At 38.9% G+C, this 19,706-nt stretch overlaps 1 protein-coding gene across 2 annotated transcripts; it reads right to left on the reverse strand.

The window, feature by feature from the left end:
- Window positions 1-1,192: 1,192 nt before the first annotated feature.
- Window positions 1,193-19,550, reverse strand: LOC132111692 (putative Polycomb group protein ASXL2). Of its 2 annotated transcripts, XM_059519242.1 has the most exons (12): window positions 19,386-19,550; window positions 16,994-17,076; window positions 15,558-15,666; window positions 14,400-14,544; window positions 12,114-12,232; window positions 11,521-11,638; window positions 11,231-11,371; window positions 10,991-11,151; window positions 10,785-10,881; window positions 10,191-10,296; window positions 9,206-9,839; window positions 1,193-3,340 (listed from the first exon to the last, which is right to left on the reverse strand). In XM_059519242.1, the coding sequence occupies exons 1-12, from the start codon at window positions 19,440-19,442 to the stop codon at window positions 1,493-1,495; spliced, it is 3,618 nt and encodes a 1,205-aa protein (XP_059375225.1). In that variant the 5' UTR covers window positions 19,443-19,550; the 3' UTR covers window positions 1,193-1,492. The 2 variants fall into 2 exon arrangements, with proteins under 2 accessions (XP_059375225.1, XP_059375226.1); XM_059519243.1 differs by lacking the exons at window positions 14,400-14,544; window positions 15,558-15,666; window positions 16,994-17,076; window positions 19,386-19,550 and adding an exon at window positions 13,035-13,176.
- Window positions 19,551-19,706: the final 156 nt, after the last annotated feature.

Genomic DNA, 19,706 nt, shown 5'->3' on the forward strand with positions numbered 1-19,706 from the left:
AGTAATTCTGCAAAGAAATTGGTATTTCAGTTGTGTGGTTCTTTTGCTTGTGTCACAAAGGCTTAAACCAACCAACAAATAGCTTTACAGGATGTGCAAAGATTAATATTGATGTTATCGGTTTCTAATCCAGCAAACTAATGTGAATCATGTGTAAAAAAATCCGAAATTTGAGGGTTGGAGGGAATCATGATTTTTTACATCTACAAAAATAGTAGTATATTCATTTCCATTTCTGAAAATCTAGTACAAAAATAGAACAGAAATAGAACAAGCCTTAAATATTGCCACTATTCAATCTAATAGTCTAAAACAAGGTGCTCAATGAATGAGAGGAAGTATTAATCAGCATTGCACATTTTTCACACCTCATCTTCTAGCATGCTGTTTATGTTTGTATTGTAAAGAAAAACAAATGGGCGAAATCACTAAACAGTTGGACTACTTTTGCGCTCTGCATTTCGCCACAAAAAACCTGTGGTGTCTTTACAAAGCACCCGCAATCCAGTTTAACCAGGCGCTTAAAGCGCTCAAACTGCAAATGAAAAGCATGGATACATATCCAGACATACAGTGTAGTCGAGCGCACTTTCGGCACTTTAAAGAGCCGATTCAGGTGTCTGGATTGCATTACTGCAGCCAGACTAAACAGTCCCAGTAAATCATGCCAGATCATGTTAGTCTGCTGCATTGGCCACAACTAAGTACTCAAAACTGACTTGCAAGAATAACACAGGCTTGCTGGTCGCGTTACCTGATTTGCATAACTCCTGAATCAGCCGCTAAAACAAAGCAGAATGTACGTGCAAATAAACAGCACTATTAGCAGGCACAATTCATTCTTAGGGAGTTCCCCCCCATTCAGCACAACAGCTTGCCTATCAAATGACAACGGATACAAGAAACAGGTTACCACAGCGAGAGAGTCACTGCTATACTGTCGTAACATTTCTGTTACCCTCACTGCAGTGATTGCTTCTTTTTGAATGAATAGCTGCATCCGAAAACTGAAAAATGCTGCCTTCAGAGGACGCATTCCAAGGTAGGAAGGCATCAAGGCACGTCCAAAGTCATTGATAGCTTCAGTTCCTGTCTCCCGAGATGCCTTCATCTGGCCGATTTTTGAAGGAAGCATAGATGTACAGTATGCTTAGCTGATTTTAATATCCCACAATGCTGTGTTGTGTGTAAATGTATGTTTTTGATAAACGTGTTCCACTTTTTATGTCATTTCTAGCGAGAAATTAATATTGCAGTAATTAAATATCCACTTAGTTATCACCAAAGCTCTCAATATTTTGCTGTAGATCATTTAACCATTACTCTGCCTCAGAAGTCTGCCCAAAATCAGTTTCATGAGGTACCCTCGTGCAAAAAAACGCTCCCTGAAAAGTCATTGTCTGATACGGGAGCGATGCAGCAAGTCACCTGCCTAAGTTTTCGGATGCAGCCAATAAATGAATGAACAAGTTGCAGTTCATCCTCATGACCATTATCGTACTACCAAACATGAGACACATAGTTTGGATGGACCAATGCAATCATCATGACAAAATGCGCCACATCCCTTGCACATAATCATGGCCTTCAGCCGACAGTAGCACTTTGATTGGACGTCCTCCATCGCAGAGGTTTCTATGAAGGCTTGCTCAGGTGAGGTTTCACCCTGAATGTCCTGATCCAGTAGGTGACCAGCAGGTATGGCAGTGACAGTGACGGAAAAAGACATCATACCTCCAGCAGCCGTTTCACCATCACCACTGCAGGACACAGTGGGAGAAGTTGGAGTGTCAGCCATGCTGTGGTTAAGTGCATGAGGGACAGACATGCTGATAGTACCACCATACTGAGGTCCATTCTGTTCATTCTGAGACAAGAACATGTGTTGGTGACAGTCACCTAACTGATATGGCTCTGTTTTACCCTGTATACCGCTGCACATATCAAGCTGCACTCTTGAGTATGTTTCTTTGGTTCTAAGAGAAGTGTTACCTTCGTCTTTGTTGGACAAACAACTCAGCGATGGAGATTCAGACTTTATATCAGAGCAGAGTTGGGGTGTCAAACCATTATCTGGTTTATTCATGACAGATCCCTGCTTCTCCACTTTTACCCTTGGAAAATTCAGGTGTCCTTGAGATGTGGTAGAAGACCCTGCAAATGATTCAGTCTCTGCTTTCTCATTCTCCTCTGCTTCGATTTTCTCCTTCTTCAGGTTGGCGTGGGCAGTGCTTCTATTACTAGTTAGATGGGGTCGTTTGCTGCTCTCTGATACTCTACCATATGTGGAGACATTGAGGAGGTAGTGTCCTGTCATAGCTGGCTTGGATATCCTTTTCCGTCCAAAGATGCCTAGATGGACACTCTGGTCATGGCTACCATCAAGGTGACCTAGCTGACAAGACTGAAATTGGGAGGGTTGACAGTCGGAGATGGTGTTCTTCTGCACGTATTTGTCCCTTAGCGGTGGGAGCATCTGGTCCTGAGTGCCAACTTTGATCAACTTGTCCACACTTCTAGTTTGCATCATTGATGGACAAAAAGGAACATGGTTCCCAAATTTGTTGGCATCTTCTTGGTTTGTTTTCAACCCAGCAGTGGTGGTACCAAGATTCCCTTTATCTCTGGAAGAAATGGCCACAGATTGAACCTCCATCTTGGCTAGTGGCTTTGGGAGTATCTTTTCTAAGGGAACCTCTTTACCTTGAAGAAGCTGGGTGACCAGAGGATTATTTGCTGGGATTGAAGAGCTAGGCTTGGTCACTGATGCTCCTGAACAAGGTATCTGTTGTGGTCTCTGGTTTTGTGCAACTGTATTCAATACAATCAAGTTACCTGCCTGACTTGAAGGTGCTGGGTTCAGCGTACACAGAGTGGTTTGCAACCCCATCGAAGAGCAATTATCTTTTAAAAATCCCTGGCTTGCACTGAAGGCTTGTGCAAGACCAGGGTCTGAGTGTCCAGTGGAACCTGAGGAAGGAGAGGTTTGTGAGAGAGTCACTGTGCCTTCAGGAGCTGGAGATCCACTGCTTAACTTTATAGGCGACACCGATTGACTTCTGCTGCTCGCTGGTGAAAAATCTTCTGACAGGGACCGAGCTGGAGAGGGTGTCGAGGTACCTCCAACTGAGCTGGTTCCCATTGAGGAAGACGATCCGGCTGCAGCTGCTGCAGCACGCTGTGCACGTGCTAACTGGGCTTTTGCCTTGATGTCAGCTAGAGTGCGAGCACCGGTGCGACCGGGACGAACGCTAGGGGGTGTCAACGGAACGGGAACGGGAGTCCTTGGAGATACTTGTTCAGTAGACGCAGGGGCAGATAAAAATCTTGACACTGAGATCTGCAAAGAGAGAGTTTGAGTGTTACTATGAGAGTGAAAATTCAACTGAAGTTAGCATTTAATGTAAAAAAACAAATATTAATATAGCGCAGCAAAAAAAAAATTCTTAATATACAAAAATTCAGTGCCACATGCTTTGGGTAGTTCCCTGGGCATTGCTATGTGGTTGCTAAATGGTTCCGAGTGTTTTTTGGCATTGTGTTATGATTGCTAGTGTATTCTTGAGAGTTGCTAGGGCATTCCTAGGTGATTGCTAGAATGTTCTAGGTGATTTATACACGTCTGATTGCTTAGAAAAGCGATAGCAAATCCTCTCCTCAACTTGTCACACAAAACAACAGACACACATACATCATTCATAAAGGTACTGTAGTACAAATGATATGCAACATCATTAATTAACATCAAACAACCATTAATTACTCACCCTCAAGGCATCCTAGGTGTATATGACTTTCTTTCAGATGAATCCAGTCGGAGTTCTATTAAAAAATGTATTTGATCTTTCAAACTGTTTAATGGCACTCAGCGGGTGTTGCAGTGCATCAGTCCAAAAGAAGTGAAATAAAAAGTGCCCATCCATAATATAAAGTGTCTGGGGTGAATCGATGCGTTTTTGTAAGAAAACTATCCATATTCAAAACGTAATAACTACTTAAATTGTCTGCGCCAACAGTTGTACACTGAAGCAGCTCTGGGTTGTTGAAGTATGAGATCATTGCTGCGCATGCGCCTGTGAGTCTCGTGAAAACCATAGTTTATAAACAGGAGCAATGGAAGCAATGTTTCCTTACTTTAGCAAAGGAAAACCAGTCTCCTCTAGGCTTATATCGAAATCCTCCAACATTCTTCTTTCCAAATTCTCGTTTTGTACTTCTAATTAGTGACTGTTGTTTTGTTTTGATCTATCCCTTGCACTTCCGTGTTCGTCACTTCTGAGCGGCGCATGAACAAAGCCGACTTCATACGTCTTCCTCCTGGAACTGCTTGTGTGTACAACAGTAAGTGCAAGCTAGATTAAATTGATTATTATTTTGTCATGCCCTGACATTTGTTCTTTTTTCAGTTTCTTATAAATATCGAAATGGGTAAAGTCTAATCGCACTGTAATCAGCACAAACTGGGCTATAATAATATGTGAAATGCAAGCATTTACATGATTGTATTTTTGAGGGAAAAAAATATTATGCGTGGTTAGTGAAAAACTAAAAATGTTAAATCACTTGAATAAGGCAATAAAACATACAGAACATTGGATCCCGGGACTTTTGAGAACTTTAGCTTGTAGCCTAGAATTTTTCTTTCTAAATGATGTGAAAATCATCTTGTTTACTCACTCACAGAAAACAATATATTGATTTAAATTTTCTAAGACACTTTTTGTTGGTAAAAGTCATATGCAAGTAGGCGTCAACTATCATGAATATCATTGTGATTTACACCTGAGAAGACAAAAGGCCCGCATAATCACTGAGAGGGAAGAGTTACAAGAAAGAATGTGAGGACAAAATAAATGTATATAATTTTATGTTTGTAGTTTATTAAGAATATATTTAATTATCCCAAAACATAATTTAATATCCACTTGGGGGAGCAGTTAAACAGTTTATTAGAAACAATCAAAGCTGACTTTCAAACTAATATTTTGGCATCATTACTCCAGTCACACAACCTTCAGAAATCCTTTTAACAATCTTATTTTCTACAAAAAAACATTTATTGTTATTATTATTATCATTATTATTAATGTTGAAAAGAGCTGAGACTATTTTTCAGGTTTTTTAGGGGGAATAAATTGAAAGAACAGCATTGTTTTTACATTTGTTACAGTTATCTATTTGTTACATTTATATTATTTACATCAAGCTTTTGAATGGTATAGTATTGTATATTGTTATTGAAACTTCATAATATTTCACTTGATTATACATTTAGTCAGGAAGAAGAAGAGGCTCGCTGCATTTCTTCTGTGTGGGCGTATTCAAGCCGCGTGCTTCAGTTTGAATCTGAATAGCGCGTTCAGCGCGGGGGCGTGGTCACATTAGATATAATGAAGGGAGACGAGAACAACGGAAATCGCATTGTTTTCATATGGATTACTTTATCACAGAATATCGGTTTTCGGCGGCACTTGTTTAGTTTAAAAGTAGACATGTCAAGCTTTCTATAGATATATTTCTCATGTATCTTTGAGTATTCACGGAGTTACAGTTCATTTTAATTACGTGTTTGTAGTCAAGGCAAGGCAAGTTTATTTATATAGCACATTTCGTACACAATGGTAATTCAAAGTGCTGTACATAAAAGAAAGTAAAATAAAAATGAAGAAAAATAATAACAAGAATAAAACAAGCAATTTTAAAACTTTTAAAATTATAAAAAAAATTACTTATTTAAAATTAATTTAAAACAGTTAGAAAATGATTTTACATAAAATAAAAAAACAGTGAAAATATAGTGCAATTGGTTCGGACATTGCACAGTGCTCATTTAATAAATGCACAACTAAACAGATGAGTTTTAAGTCTAGATTTAAATGTGACTAGTGTTTTAGCACATCTGATCTCTTCTGGAAGCTGATTCCAGCTGCGAGCAGCATAGTAACTAAAGGCGGACTCCCCTTGTTTTGTGTGAACCCTTGGTACTTCTAACTGACTCGATCCTAATGATCTGAGTGGTCTGTTAGGCTTATATTCAGTGAGCATATCTGAAATATATTTCGGTCCTAGGTCATTTAGTGACTTATATACGAGTAAAAGTACTTTAAAATCAATCCTAAATGTAACTGGAAGCCAGTGTAAGGACCTGAGGACTGGTGTGATGCTTACGACCAGGAAGCTCCTCGCGCATATTCGCAGAGGAGACTGGTTCATGTCAATAGATCTGAAGGACGCGTATTTTCAAATACAGATAGCGTCAAATCACAGGCGATATTTGAGATTCGCCTTCGAGGGCCAGACATACCAGTTTACAGTCCTGTCTTCGGCTTGTCCATAGCTCCTCGTACGTTTACGAGGTGCATGGACGCAGCGCTCTCTCCTCTCAGAGGCATGCGAGTGCTGAACTATTTGGAAGACTGGCTGATTCTGGCTCAATCACGAGCGGAGCTCGTGGAGCACAGGGCCGTTTTACTCGATCACCTCGAGAAACTCGGTCTCAGTGTCAACTGGGCGAAGAGTTCGCTGAACCCCAATCAGACGATACTGTTTTTGGGTTTAGCTCTGGACTCACGTTCCATGACGGCGCGGCTGTCACCACAGCGCGCGTTGAGCATGCAGCGCGCGGCGAGTTCTCTCCGCTGCGGCACGACTGTTTCGCTCAGAGAATGTCAAAGGATGCTGGGTCTCATGGGCTCGGCATCCCCGGTTCTGCAGCTGGGCCTGCTCCGCATGCGCCCCCTGCAGTTCTGGCTGAAAGCGTGGGTATCTGGTCGACTGCGTCTCAAGGTCAATCCAAGAACGAAAGCGCGCTGTCACGGCGATGGCCGTGCTGCCCGCTTTATGCTTTCCCTCCCGTCTCCCTCCTTCCGCAGGTGATAGAACGGGTGAGAGAAATGAGATGTTCAATACTGCTTGTAGCACCTTTTTGGAAGAATCAACCATGGTTCCCAGATTTGATGCGGTTAGCAGACATCGCCCCGTGGCCAGTGCCGTTGAGGAGGGACCTCCTCTCGCAGGCCAGGGGCTCGATTTGGCACCCTCAACCGGAGTTGTGGTCCCTCCATGTGTGGGCGCTCAACGGTTACCCGCTGATCTCTCAGTGGGAGTGCTAAATACCATCACTCAGGCTAGAGCTCCGTCGACACGACGGCTGTATGCCTCGAAGTGGTCGGTGTTCTCCAGCTGGTGTACAGCTCGGGGATGTTCACCCCTTAGTTGTGAGGTGACGGAGGTTCTCTCCTTCCTGCAGGAGCTGTTGGATAAGGGCAGGGCCCCATCCACGCTCAAAGTTTATGTGGCGGCCATCGCAGCGTTTTCTGAAACAGCACTCGGTCAGTCAATAGGAAGGAACGATTTGGTCATCCGCTTCCTTAGAGGAGCTAGGAGGCTGAATCCTCCCAGACCTCCGTCAGTCCCTATATGGGACCTCGCGGCGGTTTTGGAGGCCATGAAGGGTCCCCCTTTTGAGCCTATCCAATCAATTAGCCTCCAGCATCTGTCGTTCAAGACCCGTTTCGGCGGGAAGTGGCGTGATGGGCGCGAAGCGTCCTTATTGGTCTGATATTGCATCAGCCTGCGCTCGATAGGCTGTGCACTTGCTGCAGAGCAGCCAATGAGCGAGCGAGCCATCTCGCCTATGGCTGTGTACTGCTGCAAATGCGCTTTACAAAAATTCAAAATTAAGGATAATTTTTTGCTTCAGTATTTCGTGAAAAGAGACTTTTCCCGTAGCGTCTTAGCTAAGACGCAGTACTCGTTCCCTCTTCTAGAGAGAACCGAGGTTACGTTAGTAACCGAGTACGTTTCCAAATGCAATGACTTCAGTTTTTTCCTTGTTTAACTAAAGAAAGTTCTGGCACATCCAACTATTAATTTCATCAATGCATTGGCAGAGGGAGTCAATTGGGCTGTAGTCATTTGGAGATAAGGCTAGGTAAATCTGGGTATCATCAGCATAGCTGTGATAGGCAATTTGGTTCTTTCTCATTATTTGACTTAGTGGGAGCATATACAGGCTAAACAAGAGCGGTGCAAGAATTGACCCTTGTGGGACTCCGCATGTCATGGACGTCCACTTAGACTTATGATCTCCTATACTCACATAATAGCCTCTTCCTTCTAAGTATGACCTGAACCATTTGAGTACCATCCCAGAAAGCCCGACCCAGTTTTCCAGTCTCTGTAGTAGTATGTTATGATCGACAGTGTCAAACGCAGCACTGAGATCTAGCAATACCAGCGAATATCATTTATTATCTTAAGTGCTGTCTCTGTGCTGTGATGCGGTCGAAAACCAGATTGAAAATTGTCCAGGTATCCATTTGAGTTTAAGTATTTGTTCAGCTGATTAAAAACTACCTTTTCTATAATTTTGCCTATAAAAGGAAGATTAGATATTGGTCTAAAATTGCTCAAAATGGTGTTATCAAGATTGCTCTTTTTCAGGAGGGGCTTAACAACTGCAGTTTTTAAGGAGTTTGGAAATGTCCCAGAAAGAAGTGAGGCGTTCACCACTTCTAAAAGATCTGCTTCTAAGCAGTTAAGCACACTTTTGAATAAAGATGTGGGAAGTGTGTCAAGATAGCAGGTTGACGATTTTAGGTGCTGCACTATGTCTTCCAGAATTTGTAAATGAAGATCAGCGCAGACAGCACACCTTGTTTGTTATCTTTATTTTATAAGTGCACAAAGTTTTGTTATTATTTCTGTATCCAAAAAAAAGTAAACCCTTTACAGATTTGATTGATGTATTGCTCTTATCTGTACGATTAAAACGGAAAGTGTAATTTAAGTTATTTTCGGGGTTATCAGGAGAAAATGACTCATAACGCGTATCTGCGTTAATCGACTACGGAGGGTTAAATATGGTTATTTTACTTACAAAAATGCTTTGATTCACTACAGGAGGACTTTGATCACTCCCCCGGAGCTGTGTGAGACAATTTTTTTATTAAGGATGGGTGCTTTTTTCATGTCTTTTGGACTGATGCACTGCAGCACCCGCTGAGTGCCATTAAACAGCTTGAAAGATCAAAGACTATTTTTAATATAATGCCAACTGGATTCGTCCGAAAGAAGAAAGTCATATACACCTAGGATGACTTGAGGGTGAGTAATTTATGGGCTAATTTTAATTTTTGGGTGAACTAACCCTTTAATACTAAAGGTCAGAGGTTTGTTCAAAAGAAAGAAACCTAAATCTTACTTTGAGAGGAGGTACTCTCTGTTGTATTTTTTCTTTAGCTGTCATTGTGGATGATGCTTCTAATGAAGTGACACGGGGCTTCTTCTCTGTTCTTAGCTCTGTATCCGGTTCACTGGAAACTTTTCTTTTTAGAGGCTCAGATGTGACAACAGTTACTGGAGATCCAGCCTTATTCCTTTCCATTACTGTTTGTTCCTCACCAATGAGACTTTCATCTTTAGGGGTCTGTGTCTCTTTTCCTTTCAAACAGGTGACCACTGTTTCTAAAGGAGATACTGGGGTCTTACATGTGATCTCATTCTCCAGTGCCTTTTCACTACCAGGTTTGGGCTCCACTGCTTTTTGAACAGCGGACTCTGGAATCAGTTCTTCATGTGCATCCTTCCTCGTGTCTAAGGAAAAACGTGGTTGCTCTGGAGCAGGTGGTTTAACTGGCTCTTCAGGTGAGGCATGTGTTACTGTTGACTTCACATCTCTGGATCTCAACTCCATGTGGATGACCTCTGTCACCGGGTTTACCTTCTGAGACTCTTTGACAGTCTCTGGCTTTTCTAATAGGACTGTGCTTTTAGGTGGTTCAAGAACACTCCTATCTTCTGTCAGCTTTCTGGATTCCTCTATACTGAGTCCAGATCTGAAATTAAAAGCAAGAGGAAAGAGAATATTAGCAAAAAGGACCTCAAAAACAAAACATCGCCTATGATACATTAAACTAGTGGCCCACTAACCAACCTTACATCAATTTTCAGGCTTCACAATGCAAAAATAAGGCATGGACACTCCTGGAGGGCCACATTATGCTCCAATTTAGCAACACCCTTAATTAAGCAAACCTAAAACAGCTGATCAATGTCTTCAGGATCACTAGAAACTTAAATGTGTTTGAGTTAACTCTGCAAAAACGTGGCCAGAATTGGACACCCCTGACCTAGACCATACGCTCTTGATTTATTTTTTCAGTATTTAAGCGTTGTGGTTGACTTACTGTTCACCATAGTAGCTCTCAAAGAATTGCTCTTTCCAAAGCTCCACCTTCTTTTCCTTCTCAATTTCTTGCCGCATTCTCAGTCTCAGCTCTGGTGTGAACTCACCTGAGAACACAGTCTTGTGTAAGTCACGCAAATATTGCAGATTCATTTGCTTATTAACAGCACAGTTACGCAACTTTTTCCAAAAATAGACATTAAGAAAAAGTTTATTATTAGGTAAATTCACATGAAGCTTTCAATATCAGAAACCCAGAAAAATCTGCATTTTTCTACAGCACATCGCCTCCTCATGGTTGCTGCCACATTGAGATCACATGAAATGCAAAGTACTACTCATTTTATTTCTGTTACCCCTCTATTATTGGACACTTTCGGTTGCAGAATACTCTACTGGTAGACAGGTGCACCATATAGGGCATTTTTAAATACATTATATACATTCAGAGTATTTGCTTCTGTGTAATACGGCATCCTCACTAATAATTTCACTTAAATTTCAAGACCTCAGCTGTTTTAAGAGCAATGCCAGCGAAACCTTTTTGCACATTTAAGCTTTTAACTACTTTTAATCAATAAAAACAACAACTGACCCTCTGACAACCTCTCCTTCCAAGACTGTGCTGCTGATGTGAAGAATTCATTGTTCAAGGCAGAGCTGGTCACCTTTAGTGCACCATCCATACTAGCCTGCAAAGTGTTTGCAATACAATTATATCATTTATAACAATCAGAGATTCACAATCCATAAAATCATACTTTATGTTCAACACCGCAGGGTTCTTCAGTGTTTCAATACCTGCTGATCAACCTCTGGCAGCATCTTAAGAAGCTTCTGCTGACACTCTGTAGGCAACACTGAGAATGTGTGCTTGTTGATAAGCGCTCGCAGGTTGGTGTTGACAAGGATGGAATCTGGTGTCTCAACATCTATCTCACATTTGGTACGCTTCAGTTGTCCTGAAAATCCAAGGTTGTGGGATCAGTTACAGCATCTCATGAGCTGACACGAATTACAGTGATCTGTGACAATACTCACTGGCACTGAGCCGACTGGAGTGCTGAGACACCTTTCGGGCACCAGTTGTGTGGCACACATCTGCTTTGACAGAGGAGGACGAGCTGGAGGTAGAGTTCTGTGGACTTGCAGGGCAGCGCTCTGTCTGTTTCAGCTCCCAGGCTAGAGCAAACAGAGACATACTGTTTTATATTTCTTTTGTATTTACATGAACATGAATTACCAGTCAAGAATTTGTACACACTTGAAGTGCATGCTTTAATTTGATTACAAATTAACATTGAAAAACTAAAATCAAATACTGTATGTACAGGATTTGGAAGAGTCATGAGCCATGTCTTTGACCGTCTTGAGGAGCAGTCGTGGGCTGGAGGCGCTGGGGATCCCACACTGCCGCCGCTGATTCCTCTGCTGCTGCTGTTTGAGTGCCTAGAAATGAAGCACATCAAAAACCAAAACATACATAAACCCACAGGTTTCATAACATAGGTTAATGCTGTGTTGCAAACAGAGCACAGGGGGTCTCAACAGCTCAAAGTTTAAACCAACCAACAGTGGCTATTATCACAGCAGGTCTGGGTGGTATTTATACTGTGCAACAACAGAAATAGGTTATTCAAAAAAGATTTTAATACACCATGATAACATTATCCATGTGGTGTCAGTAATGCTTTATTAACACGAGAGTAACAAAAAAACATGAACTTCTGTTTTTAATTTGGTGTTTATGTATGTTTGACCTGTAACTAATTATTTGAACTTTTCCATCAAGCTCCGATCACAAAAATAGAAAATAATTTAATTAGATTAAATTACTTTAATGTTTTTAATTAACTATCCATATATACATTACCATATATATATATATATATAAAGGAGGATTAATAAGGGTAACTGGCAGTACCTGCTTTAGGGCCTTCTTGCTGTGTTTCTGTGATGGGGACATGAGTTTGCTGCTGGAGACTGACGGAGATGAACAGCGAGACTGTGGTGAGGATGGCTGAGATTGCAGTTTTGCTGGCACTGAGAATGATAGGAAAGCAATAGATTGGGTGCATGTTTGCACATCTGTACCAACCACAAAAACATTTATACTCACTCACACACACACAATCGAACAGGCATATGCACAAACTTAATTTCGCTCCATGATGATTCAAGGTCATTTCAATACAAATACACAACCAGTTTGCAAACACATTGAAAAGTACAATATTGGTACAGGATTAGTGCTGTCTATCCTGTAAATATAAAAAAATAGATGCATTTATAAAAACATTTTCAATTTTTTTTTCTTAATGTGTTTTTATTACAAAATGTTTTTCATTTGCACTATCACTTGGAAATTACATTGCTTTCATTTTGTTCCATGACAACTATAAATTCATAAATACACTTTTAAACTTTGCTTTGTGACTATTTAAATCTGCAGAATTCACAACAACATTATACAGTCCATAACAGAACAACCAAATGTTTGAGTCTGCAAGGCATAAAAAAACACATTTATATATTTGGCAAATGTAACGTAGTGGCAACACAGCACTGGTCCAATAGAAAACTAAAAACAACCAGGTACTGAGATCAGAACAGTTTCACTGTAATATAACTACATAGTCATCCAAGCACATTTAATAAAGGATGGGTGTTTTATAAAAGACAAACACTTCATGAAACTACCTCCCATAAATAATATGCTGTCACAGCAATTATTATTTCCTGGTTTTTGCCGAGTTCATTTTTTTTTCTCTCTCTCCATCTCTCTGGCACAACTATTTTTAATTTTCTCAAACCACAGCTTTATTAAGATGAAAGTCTTACTTACAGTACTTGGTTCTGCATGAATTCACTCTGTTAGATTGCATTATTCTCAAATATTTAGCTTCTTCAAGATGAATTGAGGTAAAACTTCGTGCTACTCTCATTTATATGAGGAAGTGGTATCAATTTTGCAAAAAAAAAAAAAAAAGTAGAATTTCCTGTTTAGAGGGTGTTTTGCATTCAAAGAATATTTTGACTTGAGTGAGGCACACCTACCCTTAGATGTGAGGTCATTTATACACATCATATCCGAGTCAGCACATGACTTACAATGTGTACATGGTTCAGCTTGTAATCTACATACTCCATGCCACAACACAAGGCATGATTTAACAATGATTTGATTAACTACACTTTTAGATTTCTTAAAGATTTTATCAGTAATTAGGCACCTGCTGTGACCTGCTTAAACTTGACAAAATACGCTTCACCCTCTAAAAAACATTTGGACGAAGCCTTTAAAAAAAAAAATTCTCCCAAACAGCTATGAGATATTTCAAGATAGTCATAACAACAGCCATAAATTATACTTTGTTTAAAATGTCATTTATGGCCGTTTAATTATAAAAGGCAATGGCCTTTTAACTTTGTCTTTGTTTCTAACCTGCTTATCCAGTACAGTATGTCAGCTGTAGAGCGTAATATCTTAATATATTTGTGAATAAATATTTAACTGAAGACTACCATACAAAGTTTGGGGTCAGCAATGATTTTCTTTGTAAAGGTTTTTTTTTTTTAAATTAATTAATGTATATAATTTTCATGTACAATGTACAAAATTAATTGATTTGTTTAATAAATGCTGATATTCTGAACTTTCAATTCATCAAAGAATCCTGAAAAAAAAATGCATTATGATTTCCCCAAAAATATTAAGCAGGATTTTTTTTTACAACAAATATACATTAATAATAATTTTAAAAAAAATTTGTGCAGCAAATCAGCATATTAGAATGATTTCTGAAGGATAGTGTAGTAGTGACTGCTAGAAAATTCAGCTTTGCCATCACAGGAATAAATTACATTTGAAAGTATATTAAAATAGAAAAAATCAATTAAATTGTACAATTATTTCACAATATTACTGTTTCTATTGCATTTTTGCACAGATAATGCCGCCTTGGTGAGCAAAAGTTACTTCTTTCCAAAACATTAAAAAAAAAAAAAAACATTTGAATGGTCATATTGCATTTTAAGTAAGAAATGACATGTTAAAATAGTTTGTTCTATCCCACTTTAATACACAGAAACAAGCTGTATGCTTATTCCTCCAAAAGTGGAAGTACCACGTATTTAGTGACACTAGGGGCGCCAAATTTATATACTCCAGCTCCAAGTATGGCTATTCAGAATTCCTAAAATGTGGTACCTCTCCTCTTCCACCTTCCTCTGCGTCCATCTTTGCTGTAGGTAGTGGTGCTGGTATTTTCTGTGCTTCGTGTATCAGACATGTTATCACTGCTGTCCTCTGAAGCATCTTCGGACAGCTCCTTCATCACATCTCCAATGTCCTTCTGCTCACATACAAACACAAGCCATGCACATCACATGCCCAACACCAATTTCCCATAAAATAGCTCATTTGAATCTGATCAAACAGTTAACGTTAATTAATAAATTTAATAAAAAGGGCGGACTGTTATGCTATTGTTAACTTGGAATTACTTATAGCAGTGTTACAGTAAATATTCACGTCAAGCAGCACCATATGAACAAACCAAAGCAATCGAAAACCAACATTTATATTTTCTTTATTCAGACACTTTTTTTCCAACACAACATTTACAGTATGTTAGCAGTAGTATTTTTTCCATTCATTTTTCCCAAAGGGATTTTGAAAAATGCTTTGTTAAAGCATCATAAGCCATGAAGGTAAATCACAACATTAAAAACTTATATTTGAAGCAAAAAGTATGTGAAAATCAGGCAAACAGACTGAGTGTACAAGACTGTGTACATAACAGTTTTAGTGAAGGACAGAACTACAATCCTACAACGCATTGCAAATGACAATCAAATTAAAAACTCTCTTTTTAAATTGTTTGCAGCAAAATATGCATAGTATTCTGAGTTTTGAGAGAGTAAGGAGACTATCTTGTTTACGTCCTTCGCATTGCTTCATGGGAGAGGGTGTTCCCTACAGAGATCCGCAATTTTCTCACCGCGATTTATAGCATCATGGGTACTGCAGTTTTTCATGACAAATTCTCCTGTTAAAGATGATTATTTTAAAAAATAAGTTAAAATAATGAGAACAGATGGCTTCCACAAAAGCATAAACCATTGAATGATAACCTTGGAGCATGTCTGTCTTTAAAGGTTTACCAGTTATCGTTATAAAGGAATGAAAATTAATGGACTTTTTATTTTCAGAACCCAACTGTTGTACTCTGTACATCTTCTGAAAACTGAATCTATGATTGTAGTGATGCTGGCACCATGTTAAGTTACAGAAAATGAGCACAGGTCAGAAACAATTTTCTGTGAGAGTTGCGGTGAGATTCTGGTTCTGGTTAAACATGTTTACCTTCAGTGTATAGACTCCCATTTTGCCGGGGACCTTGTAGAAGATCCCTTCCTCTCCGCGTGAGTTTGTATGGAGCATGGCATTGAGACAGGCAAGAGGTGATGTCCCACTGAGAGAGAGAGAGAGAGAGAGAAAAAAATAAAAATAAGAATCAGCTGATTAAATCAATCACCCTCTTCACACAACTGAAAAGCTGCAACAAAGATCACGGTTCGGTGATTAATTTACAGGTAATTGTGCATGTATGTCAATATAAATTTCAATGAAGTAAAATTATTTTATATAAAAATACAGAAAACATAATACATTACAAGTAGTCTGAACGACTGAAAATGGCAACAACAAAAAAAAAATCCTACAAATGTCTGGCTTTTTATCTAGGCATTACAAAACCATATTAATTGTATTATTTGTAATGTCTGTCTTCCATTTCTAAATGTGCAGCAAAATGCACAAAATTCAGGTAAGTTATACTATAATGCAAACTTCTACAAAACATTTTAATATAATATTTTGATATGCTTTCTTTGCTACCAACTGAGAAGAAATTGTCATGTCACATAATATACACAGACTTAAAATTCAGTACATTAAGATCAGTACATTAATCTTTTAAATTTCAATTGTATGCAAAGAAAATATATTTTTAAATGCAAAGCAAAAAATAAATAAATAATTTGCGTATATTTTGTATGTGAAAGGAAAACATATATATATATTAAACTATTAGTTTTTTATATTACTATTTAGGTTAAATATATTGTTATTTTTATTCAGTTTTGGTCGGTTCAGTTTTAGTTTTTATTTACTTGCCATTAGTGATTTATTGCTTACATATTTCAGTTTGCAATATTTTTAATTTTCAGTTTTTCATTTCAATTAATAAAAATGTTTTTTAAAAGTTCTAGTTTTAGTTAAAGATCACAACACTGAGGGAGTTATATTTTGTACTATTCGTCTTTTTAAGAAATCTGAGGTGAAACACATTTAGTACCAAGTTATTATGTAGCATCTTCAAACAGAGCAAATCTGACAGAAGCACAAGGAGTCACTAGGCATTTCTTAGGACAAGTACTCTGGTCAAAGCCATGGCCATTAGGTCCTCCCTATTCGGAGTCCCTTTGCATGCTGTGTCAACTGGGAAAATGTTAATAACATGCACAGGGATTGGCTAATGGATTTAAATTAGTTGGAGGGGAGGGTTTACTACTGTATAATCTTACCTTCTGGAAGACAACAGAAAAATGAAACAAAAAAAGAGACGTGACAATTAGATATGTGGCCACATTAAATAAAAAATTATTTAGTAAAAAACTATAAATAAAATAAAAAAGGTATATGATGTGGTAGTTCAAGGGCAGCCTGCACAATCTGAACTAGAATGGCTATTTTAATAAAAAAGAAATACTCAGCAAACATCTTTAGAATGATCTCACCTTATTTCCTTAAGCCTTTCTCTCTGAATCACTTGCAGGATCTCTTTATGACTCATCGGAGTGTTGGGGTACTTCTCAAGCACCTGTGAACAGTATTACGGGAACAAGTGAACAATTCAGTAGTGACTCACAGTCTCACACTATTGCAGCGACCCCAGAGGAAGGATGAAGTAGATCTGATGGTCAGTGCAAAAGAAGGTTTGGTTAAACAGTAATGCCTTTGAATTCTAGCATTAGTTGACCTCAGTGAAGCAGACAGCCCGCTCTGTGAGACTGGCCTACTTCTGACTGGGTCGGAGACGGCGTGTTAGTTTGGATGAGACGCTTTGAATTCTGAGTTGCATTCAAAAGTGGTCATGTTTCGAGACGTTGGGAAATGCAAACGGACTCCAGACACTCCAAGTGATCTGTGGCTTTTAGCCACACATGAAGTCAGCAGCTGGATGGAAGCCCGAGAGCTGCTTCACACTTCAGTCATTCTTTATTTTGTTTGGAAAAATACTTTTATTCATCGATGCATTTTCTTAAGAGACACAAGGAACATACAGTGGCCTCGAAATGTATCTGGAGACCAGTGTTCTTTCATTATCACTGATAGTATATGTTATATTTTGATTTAGATTATATTTTCTGATCATTTAATTAATTTATGAGTCACTCTTTATGTATAAATCTATGAATTTCTGCCGCCATTAAGTGATGTCAGACCATTTCTCAGGAAATTTTCTTTTCTGAGACATTTCTGCACAACACATGGATGTATGAACTTCAGTTTCCAGTCCTTTTATAAAATGGATTGCTATTTGCAAAGACACACATTTGTCCATTCCAAGTCCAAATATCTTTTTTGGCCATTGTATTATTATTTTGTATTATTATTATTTTATAAGATGTAAGAAGTAAGTAGATACACATGCACATATGCATTTTCTCCATTAGCCTCTTTTATATAAAGATAAGATTGAATGAAAGAAAAAAAAAAAAAGACCACCAATGGCGGCTATAAGTCTGTGTGCTTTGTTTTTCACTGATAATGGAAAAGGTGAGTCACTTCCTTAAATCTGTTCTTTCAATTAGTTTCCTCCCAAAAAAAAAAAAACCTTCAGGGGATATTTATGAACGCAAAGCTTACAGAGGTGGGCTGATCTAAATGACTAGAGAAGTCCTGCATATGTCACCAGAGAGAAGAACATTTTTTATGTATCTACTGTTGGTTGGTACTCTGTTATACTGTATATTTGTTTGTTGATTTATTAATAATAATAAATAACAGCACACAGCAAACTTTGTATTGTTTGACATTAAAAGCAAAAAAATTTACGTGCACATATGAACTGTTCGCAATAAGATCTATAACATGCATTTATAAAACAGATACAGTGAATTTTCATTTCATGCCGACTTAAGTTTTATTAATAAGGGTTTTTATTGTAAGTGCATGTATCCTAGTTCAGCAAACCTGCTATGCCATCAAGTAATAAGCAACTTTAATTCATTAAGAAATGAACTTGCTCTGTTCTTGATCTGCTGCCCCGGATCCCTGCGAGCTGGACATGTCCAGATAATTATGGATTCAGACTGATTTGAGAACAAATGGTTCCGTCTGATTCGTGGCTAACCGGTTCATGAAGACAAAAAAAAACTCACAATATCTGAAGCTTCAGTTAGAAGTCCTGGAGGGACACTTGTATCTCTGAACACAAACACTGTTTACAGTAACTTATTTCAGTTTCGAGTGTAGCATGTTGCAAACTGAGTCTAAAATCAAACGCAACAGCAATGCGAAAACTTCCTCAATATTAAAAATATGACAAAAATACAGACAAAACAACAATGTCAACGGCGTCAAAAACTAAACAAGCTCCGTTTGAGAAGCTCGCGGTCTCTACCGAGACACCATGCTTAAGAGGGCGGTAATTCTGACCGTTTACGGCAGAAAACACGGACAAATTCAAAAGTAGTGAGTTATTAAAGTGTCCTCGGTAGTTTAACGACAATACTGGGTTGTTTATGCGGATTTAGTTGAGCTAAGCTAACTGGCTAACCAGCGTAGCGACGTAGTCTATATAAGCGCGCTAAGCTCCTAGCGCGAGCTAGCAACTGGCACGAATGTCATGCTACAGACGCTTCATCAAATCACTAACATTACCCAGATAAACCAAGTTCCGTATTTATGAAGAAAACCATTTCATGCATGCGTAACGTCACGCTTTATAGCGTATGGATCTAAATGCACTTTGGCAACACCAACCGAAACAAGGCCCTGAGACGCACACGCAATACTTCGCCTACACCCGCGGGTCATGAACTCATAAACACAGTTGTAACGTTACAAGTGGGAGCATAAGGCGAATACAAACTAAACAAACGCCCAAGAAGTCTTCGCTTTTACCGTTTTGGCGGCCTCTGCCCACGTCCTCCCCTTTTTCTTCTTCTGTCTTTCCCTCATGTCTGCGGTCGGTCGACCTGGGAGCTGTAGAAAGTGTTGCTTTAGTTACCGTGCAAGACCTGCCATCTCTGCCATATTGGGTTTTTACTGTAAGAGACTAATCATGTGATCCTCTTGGAAACGTCATCTTACTGTATGATGACAGTTCAGGGGAAACCACCTACCAGGCTCTCTGCCATTGTTTTCATTTAAACTCCAACGCTTACAGATATAGTATCCATTTTAAGTGTTTATACCGGTCAAATTAAATGCATTTAGCAGCTA

This window comes from Carassius carassius, chromosome 31 (genome assembly GCF_963082965.1).
Source record: "Carassius carassius chromosome 31, fCarCar2.1, whole genome shotgun sequence".
NCBI lineage: Eukaryota > Metazoa > Chordata > Actinopteri > Cypriniformes > Cyprinidae > Carassius > Carassius carassius.

What these genes read in the sequence shown, in the direction of transcription:
- LOC132111692 (XM_059519242.1), bottom strand. Translation starts at nt 19,442, where the DNA reads ATGAGGGAAAGACAGAAGAAGAAAAAGGGGAGGACGTGGGCAGAGGCC. An exon ending in CTCCAGTCGGCTCAGTGCCA is followed by an intron (nt 11,152 to 11,230) that starts GTGAGTATTGTC and finishes TTGGATTTTCAG; the next exon opens with GACAACTGAAGCGTACCAAA. An exon ending in AGAGAGTACCTCCTCTCAAA is followed by an intron (nt 3,341 to 9,205) that starts GTAAGATTTAGG and finishes CTCTCTTTGCAG; the next exon opens with ATCTCAGTGTCAAGATTTTT.